This window comes from Coffea arabica, chromosome 1e, assembly GCF_036785885.1.
Source record: "Coffea arabica cultivar ET-39 chromosome 1e, Coffea Arabica ET-39 HiFi, whole genome shotgun sequence".
Lineage (NCBI taxonomy): Eukaryota > Viridiplantae > Streptophyta > Magnoliopsida > Gentianales > Rubiaceae > Coffea > Coffea arabica.
In genome coordinates this window covers 43,942,051-43,950,797 of record NC_092311.1, presented here as the reverse complement: position 1 = coordinate 43,950,797, position 8,747 = coordinate 43,942,051, and the positions used below count along the sequence as shown (strand labels likewise).

The following is an 8,747-nucleotide window of genomic DNA, read 5'->3' as shown; positions in this document are numbered from 1 at the left end:
AGTTTTTATGTCATTAGTACTCGAAAGAATCATATGATGAGCCATGTGAAGGAATTCCTCGTTTCTACTTTATGTACTACGAAATGCGAAGACTTGATCCAAAAGTATCGTGGGAGGGAGCAGCATTTCAGTAATATGATGAAATCTAGATTGCAGGTTCATGCAACGGTTTGTTGCTTATAATTCTTGTAAGTGCTTTCTACTTGTGGAATCCATGGACAACATACTTCAGCCACATACTAGAATTAGACGATATGGACCTGACTATGGTGCAAGAAATCCTCACTATATATGTTGTACAAATTCTGGGAATTGTTACAGCTCATGCACAGACGATTAGAAGCAGTGATATGGATTACAGATAGATAGACAGACTCCAAATTGTAAAGATGATCTTGTTTTGGAGGCAGGATTGAAAAACAAAGGTTGGTAAGAGCTAAATTTTCCTTATCAGCGTCCTGAAAGAACAACAGGAGTGTTATTCAATGGTTTTCTGCACTTGAGAGCTAATAATGGTGATGATTTTTGTAAATATCTTCCACCTAATAAGATCATTGATTTTGATTCAAAAACTGATCATGTGAGTGAGGTTGCATTGCTGAAGGACTGCCGAAGCAAGGAAGACAGTGTCATATTTGGAGAAGTCATCAAAAATATCTCATTTACCATAATGGGGTAATTTATATTTTCCATCCTCTTAACTCTAGTTCATTCCTACCTCACTACTATCTACTTGCAGGACCTCCGTTGGTGGTGTAGGATTCCACTGAAATCTGTTTACGTTCTATGTTAACTTTCCTAGTATGCTCAAACAAGCTAAAGTAAGCAAGACAAAATCAAAATGGTGGACATTCTATCAAAATTTCATTTGTGCAACGAAATAAATTTCAAGGAGGGAAACAGATTCTGTGTTCTCTTCAACAACATGAACATCCGACGTTACCAATGATTCAGTCATACTCGTACAATTCTGATAAATTACTCTCTGGCATGTAACCTGATAGTCTTAGCTCTAGCGACAACAATTCTAGCATGGCATAAACGTACTCTGTCTCAACATGGGATTTATCACCAGCTACAAATTCATGGATGACACCATCAAGCTCAATTGAACTGATTCCTGGTTTTTTCCGTACCCCAAGTGCCTTCATTTTCTTCCTAACATGGCTTGCCCCATGCCAACTTCCAAGTGCTGCATATATGTTGGAAAGCAATACATGATTAGAATCTCCTTCAGGATCCATTTGATAAATATAACTCATAAGCCTTTCAGCCAATTTGACATCCCCCTTGTTCCTACATGCTGCTAATAATGATCCCAATACAACTTCATTTGGCTTCATGGGCATGTCTTCTATCACCTCCAATGCATTTTCTAACATCCCTGCTCGACTGTATAGATCTACCATGCAGCCATAATGCTCAATTCTTGGAGAGATTCTATGTACTGTGCTCATTGTAGAAAACAAATTGAGGCCCTCTTTTACTAAACCTGCGTGGCTACATGCAGTGAGAGCTCCAGTAAAGCTCACAGCATCTGGTTCAAACCCATCCTTTTGCATCAACCAGAAATACTCGATTGCCTCCTCTGCATGCCCATTCATTGCCAAGCCAACAATGATGGAGTTCCACGATACCAAACTCCGTTTAGGCATGCTTTTGAACACTTGACGAGCCAAATCAACAGATCCACACCTACAATACATGTCAATCAATGAATTATTCACCCGAATGTTATCCCTCAGGTCACATCCCATCACATATCGATGCAACCATAGGCCTAAACCAAGCATTCCCAAATTAGCAATTGCAGATAATAAGGAGATCAAGGTTACATAATCAGGTTCTTGCCCTGATAACTGCATCTCCTGAAACCATACCAAAGCTTCCTGGAAAAGTCCTTGTTTCGAAAATCCACCAATCAAAGCAGTCCAAGTAATTGCATCTCTCTCAGGCATTTCATCGAACAGATTCACTGCTGCTTCAAAATCGCCATTCCTCATGTACCCATCAATCATAGTGTTCCAAGACACCTTGTTCTTGAACCCCATGTGATCAAAACACAATCTAGCCAGACCCATTTGTCCAAACTTGGAGTACATATCAATAAGAGCCGATCCAACCTTCACATCCCCTGTATCCAACCCGAGTTTTCGTGTATACCCATGAATAGCAGCTCCAAAACACAAAGCCCGAGCTGGAAAATGGGCACATCCAGAGATGATGCTCACAAAAGTAATGTGATTGGGTTCAACACCGGAGAGCCTCATGCGGTTGAACTCTGAGGCCGCTACGGATAACCGACCTTTCTGGCAATGGTAGGCAATCGAAGAAGTCCATGAAACTATTAGCTCATCAATAAGAGTATTTGGTTTGTTCTGGGTGGTCTTGCAGGTCGGTTGATGCTTTTGAGGACTGCCATTGACAGTGATGGTGTTGGGCGGTGGTGGGTTGGTGGTGGGATTATGGGGAAGAGGTGGTGGAGGGAGTTGGTTGGCGGTGTTTGTGGTGGCCGTGAAGGCGGGAAGGCTCATAGTTTAAATGACCGTTGAAAATCCCAGTTGGTGGTTCCATGGGCACAAATAAATGGGCAATAATTACAATTTTTTTGGTTCACCATTTCATTTCTTTTCTTTTTTTGGTTCACCATTTATTTTGTATGAATAAAACCAATTTATCCCCTTGAGCTTTGTCTTAAGTTAAACTAAATTTTTAACCGATGATTCATCTTAAAAGATATGTTGATTAATTCTTTAAAACAAAACAAAAAAAAAGAGTAATTGTGGTATAGTTAACTATTGAAAACCAAATTATAATGCCTATCATGAAATTTTTGATAAAGCATTTATTGACCTATCTATTGATTAAAATTGAAGCTTTTAGTCATGGTGGCTACTGTTACAGGAAGAATTAGACCAATTAAGGTAATAGGGGCATAACGTCACTTCTTTATCAATCTACTAAATGATCGGCTAAAGTACATACCAAGTCCTCTAAATAAATAAGTAAATAACGTTGTAGATAGATTTTAAAATGAGGTAGATTCTGATCAATAGCATATTTAGACATTTGGGTCTGGTTGGTAAAATTGAAGTTTAAAAAATGAAGTCTGAAATCTAAAGTATGATCTATTTAATTCAGTACTATTTAATTAATTCAGATGTTCTATTTTCTGTTGTCAGACTTCATCCGAACATGTTAAGATCTGAACCGCTTAAATTTAAATGTTGAATTGAATTTTCAACCAAGGTCTAAAACATAGATAAGGTTGGTAGATAAGGACAAAATTTTCTGTACAAACATTTGGATAATATTTCAATTTTTTTTCTTAACTATTTGTTTGCTACAACAACATTCAAGGTGCAAGTGTGCAACCATGGCACATTATTATTTTCTAGTGGATGAGAGGGACCACAAGGATAATAGAATGACCATCTCTAGAGATTAGAACCACAATTTGACAAAGAGTTAAAAGCATTAGGACTTGAGATAAGACATTATTGTTAGGAACACAAGGGTTGTGGCCTAGCAAAATTGTTGGGTCTTTTCACCATCAACTGAAGAACAAGAAGGTTATCTGGCCTTTAACAAGAATGGCTTCGAAAGAGTTGAAAGGAGTTGTACGAGTTTCAGTCACATCTGGGCAAAGGTAGGTGAAAATTACATTGTGTCAAATTTGAAGACGAAAAATGATGCGAGCATTGGCAAGCCAATCCATGGACAATATCGTGAAAAAATGAGTACCAGTTTTTTACTGCTACTTAGTAATGATAATAGGTCTCAAAAAGTATTTAAAAGTATCAATTTGGATTTTTGTACCTTATCGAAATACTACTATAAAGTTTGAATTTTATCTGAATATATATAAAGTCTTGAGTAAATATTTACAAATCATCCAGTTCTCTCACCCACGGTGGTCGTGGCCCTGAGTGTTAAATACAAGAAGCAACTGGCAGAATTCAATCATGGTACTTTCACTTCTTGATGGTGGAGCTGCTTGACTCCAACAAAGCTTACAAGCATATATAACAGCAAAAGGGCATCAATCCAAACTAAATTCTTCCACGTTGTTGCCTTGAAATCTCAACCATTGAATGAATGCTAGGTCTAAGCCCCATGATTGAAGCTTTCAAGAATAAGCAATGTGACTGGTCTCTGTAGCAGTTGAATAATGTTCAGAAGATGGCAATGGAAGTACAAGACAATGAGACACATAGATCCCACAGTCCTCACTAATTAAAACACCTTGTACTCATATGGAAAGATGCTGTGGAATCAATTCTACACACTGGACCCTAGTTTGTTTGGCGTATTTGGGTGGTAGGTGAAATGTCCAAAACTTTCTCTTCTTCTTATCCTGATTCCTATCTTTTGGGATCATCACATATTTGTGAAATGCCACTTCTGCATAGTTATATTAACTTTGAAAGTGAACTCTGCCGACATTTTTTTTGTGTGGTAGCAGAACATCCACGCAGTACTAGGACAGAATTCTACTAAAGCCTCCAAAAACTAACATTAAGGAGTTGAAGAAGTTAGACCACATCGGCAGAACACTTTTAAGGTAGTTTTAGTCTTGTCAGAGACGACAGTTGACAACCACATTCTGCTGCTGTATATCAAGCTTGATGTTGGACATTTTCAAGAGGGGTGCATGAAAACCTGTTCAAGAAATTTTCTATAACGGTAGCTCGAAATTTGAGCAGGACTGATGAGTCTAATTTTAGGAAGAGTAGTATATACTGCAAATGCCCGGGAGCTAGCTGTGATCACCTATAAAGCTGCTCAATTATGCAGTTCTGAGTTAAAGACCATCTAACACAACAAAAGTGTAGAAACAACAATTGCAAGTTGAAACTTGACACCACCTGAATGAAAACTTTCAAGATAATGTATTGTTCAAATTAAAAGAAAATTTGAACATAGCGTATGGATTTCTCTGCGTATCTACATGAAAAACAGGTTGCTTACCAATATTAACATAGAAGGTGCAAGCACCTTATTTGGAGGAGAAACCAAATAAAGATTTGCAGCTAGTAGCTATCCTTGACTAGCGCGCATCGGTGCTAGTAAATGAATCTGCAAATCCAGCTGGTTTAGCCGGAATACTTCCCTTGCTATCTTGACTAGAACCAGTAAAATCTTTCGTTTCTTCTTCTTGCCACCCCTTCAACATCTGAGGAAGAGGTAAACTGTAATCAATGCCCCCATGTTCGTCTGTGTCTTCAACGGGCGTCCATGTCTCAACAAGTGGAGATAGCACATTAACTGCATGCCCCATTTCAGGGCGATGATTTGGATCTCTTGCAGTGCAATGTCCAGCCAGCTCTGCTACAGTGAAGACGCTATTGTCAATATCTCCTTTCATATCAAGAGCTGGATCCAAAGAAGCAATAAACTTTTCTTTGTCTGACTTTATTTGCCAAAACCACTCGGCCAAGTATCGATTTTCCTCTGAGCGTTGCTCATCAAGTGCTACTAAGCCTGTCAATAGTTCCATCAACACCACCCCAAAGCTGAAGACATCAACTTTAGTTGTGATTTTCCCTGTGACTGCAACAACAAAAGAATATGATTATCATACACGTCCACAGAAAGAAATTAACATATTTAAGTTCTCTGATCGTTTACATATGACTACCAGCAGCATCTCAAATTAACATCGTTGACTTTAAAATGAATAAAGAGAAAAGGAAATGGAATGCTAGTAAAAGACATTTGTACTTCCTTACCAGCATACTCGGGTGCAAGGTATCCAAATGTTCCTGCAAGCTTCGTTGCAACAGACATCTCTCTGTCAGGAGCCAGCTTCACCAATCCAAAATCAGCAACTTTTGCCCTAAAACAACCATCCAAGAGAATATTTGCTGATTTGAGATCTCGATGAATGAAGCTTCTGTGAGCCAAACTATGTAGATATTCCACACCTCTTGCAACGTCTAAAGCAATAGATAACCTTCTTGTCCATGATAAAGGTTCTAGGTTCAGGTTCTTCCTCCGAAAGAGATGTCTACTTAGAGCCCCTTGATTCATATATTCATAAACAAGTAGCCTCTCATTTCCTTCAATAGAGTAACCGAGAAGGGAAACCAGATGACGATGCCGGACCTTGGAGAGAACTTCAATTTCTGCCTGGAATTCCTCCAAAGCCTTGCTGGTAATTGTCCCAGCTTCCATTCTCTTCACTGCTATATGAGTTCCATCTTCTAGTACCCCTTTGTAAACTGCTCCAAAACCTCCGCGACCCAGCTCATTCTCTTCAGCAAAATTTTTAGTCCCACTACGAAGGATCTGAACTGAGAATCTAAGGTTTCCATCCTCAATAATATGAGCATTTTCTACTCCAGCACTATGCTTACTTTTAGGACTGCTTTCAGTCAGAGAGTGACCAGTATGATCAGAGACTGTGACCTTGATGATGTCATCTGATTGAGATGGATCCTTAGGGTGGACAACGATGCCACCAGTAACAACTTTGGTGCCTTTCCTCTTTTTGATGCAGTAGATACCCAAAGCAATTGATAAAAGAACAGAAATAATAGAACCTGCTGTGACTCCCACAACTAAATCTAGATTGGATCTTTGAGGACCTTGTGGTTTATTTTGCTCATTCCCAGCACTAGGAGATCTAGCGGTTGAGCCTCGAGAAGGGGAAGGTGGATTATCTGATGATGGCTGTTGATTATCACCAGATGGGGAAGGAGGGCTGTCTGTTGGTGGAGGAGATGGTCTAGGTTTTTTACCAGGAACCAATCCAGGATTACCATTAATCATCACTTTCACACCATCACCGAATTTTGGCAATGGTGAACCAAAGTTATTGTCAGTTATATCCAACAATCTCAAATTCTTCAATTGAGTTAAATTTGAAGGAACAAGACCATGTAAATTATTTCCAGCCAAGTGAATCTCAAGTAATGAACTTAAGTTGGCAAGCGAAGGACTAAGTGTACCATTAAGCTTAAGATTCTGTAGATTTATAACAGAAACATGACCCTGTGGATTACAAGTGATTCCCCACCAGGGTTCCTTACATGGATCATTCCCCGTCCAGCCAGAAGCAAGATTAGCTGGATAGTTCAAGCCATGAAGAAATTCCAAAAGGGCATTCACTTCAGGAGCGCATAACTCACCAGGATTTGATTGACAAAAGGAATTTGAACTATAGGTAAAATTTGCAGCTTCAAATTTAGGAATAGGACCCATAAGCATATTATTGTTCAAATCTAAAGACTGTAGACTCATACTAGCCAAGCTCTGAGGAATTAAACCAACAAGATGATTTCCATTCAGGTTCAGGTCTCTCAATGAAGTTAAATCCCCAATATTATCTGGAATTGACCCTGTAAATTGATTTCCATGAAGCCATACCTGAGATAGACCGACCATGCTTGCAATCACAGTAATGGAGCCAGTCATTCCACCACCATCCTGATCATTCAACCAAAGAATCTGCAAATTTGAACCACCAAAACTAGGAGGTATCTGACCGGATAAGTTGTTATATGACAGTTTCAAAGCACTCAAAGATGCTAATTTACCCCAAAAATCGGGCAATGGTCCAGCAATATTGCAATTTGAGCATGAAAAATTTGTCAACTGAGCAGACTCCTGCAGCTCAGGAGGAATACTCCACCCAGTGCTAGCATTGAACGGATTTTGATCCAGTGCTAAAACACGAACACTACCAAGCCCATGAAAGAAATCCGAAGGGATTGTATCAAATTTATTGTTATCCAAGTATGCAAATTGCAAGTCAGATAATCCACTAAAACTTGGCAACTTTCCCTTGAAATTATTCTTCTGGAGGCCAACATTTTGCAACTTAGCTAACTGGTTCAAGTTCTGAGGTAAAGTTCCACTTAAACCCATGTTCTGGACTTGAATTTGTGTAACTCTACCCCCAGAACAGAACACATGAGGCCATGCAGGAGGGCCACAAGGGTCATTCCCTTTTGCAGGCCATTTCAGAAGATCTGCATTGTCCAAACCATTCCTGAAATCATCCAAAATCTTGAAATCATCCTGGTTTGTTGTGCCTAAAACCACATTGAAGAAAAGGGTTGGAAGTATAATGGCTAAAAAAATGTGAACTTTCTTTTGATCAGCACCCATTTCCATATGGACCATATCTAACTATCCTTGCATCATAACAAGTTTGTCATACCATCCCATTTTTTTCCTTTCCTTGCTTAAAACAAGAAAACCCCAGGTGAAAAATGAAGAAAATGCTAAAAAGGTGCAATTTTGGGTAGCAAACAAAAAAGAGTTCTTGGGTTTTGGTATTTCTTCAGGGGTAAGATGGTGGAAGCCCAGATCAGAAAATGTGGGATGGAGGAAAGAGAGAGGGGTTTTTGGGAAGATTTCCTCAAGCTTTAGGGTTTACAATCCCTTGAGAATTAGATCAATGCCTAAAGAAGAGTAGAAATCTGAGTTCTCTTTTGCCTTTTCTCTTCCCTCCCTCCATCTCTCTCTGTTTTTGTTCTATTTCTAAGTGCCTATGTCCTTTTCTTTCTGGCCCTCCTTTTTTTTTTTCCCTGTCCTTGTTCTATTTCTTTCTGGCCTTCTGTTTCTTCATTTTTTATTTATTTCTTTTTCCTTTTTTCCGTGTAATTTCTTAGATTTTGTTTTCATAATTAGTCAAAAAGATTAGAGGGATAATTGTGGTAGGAACTTGGATAATTCATTTCTTAATGCCGGATTAAGATATCAAATAGGTTTGTTTGGATAGTGTATTATTTGAAATA

The 8,747-nt window shown here is 38.9% G+C and overlaps 2 protein-coding genes across 2 annotated transcripts; both read right to left on the bottom strand.

Moving 5' to 3' along the window:
- Positions 1 to 842: 842 nt before the first annotated feature.
- Positions 843 to 2,576, bottom strand: LOC113705318 (pentatricopeptide repeat-containing protein At1g05750, chloroplastic-like). Its single transcript, XM_027227126.2, has one exon. It carries the CDS (start codon positions 2,532 to 2,534, stop codon positions 951 to 953), a length of 1,584 nt encoding a protein of 527 aa, XP_027082927.1. The 5' UTR covers positions 2,535 to 2,576; the 3' UTR covers positions 843 to 950.
- Positions 2,577 to 4,869: 2,293 nt separating this feature from the next.
- LOC113705308 (receptor protein kinase TMK1-like) lies at positions 4,870 to 8,519 on the bottom strand. The gene is made up of 2 exons (XM_027227116.2): positions 5,733 to 8,519; positions 4,870 to 5,553 (listed from the first exon to the last, which is right to left on the bottom strand). Exons 1-2 carry the CDS (start codon positions 8,128 to 8,130, stop codon positions 5,051 to 5,053), a joined length of 2,901 nt encoding a protein of 966 aa, XP_027082917.1. The 5' UTR covers positions 8,131 to 8,519; the 3' UTR covers positions 4,870 to 5,050.
- Positions 8,520 to 8,747: the final 228 nt, after the last annotated feature.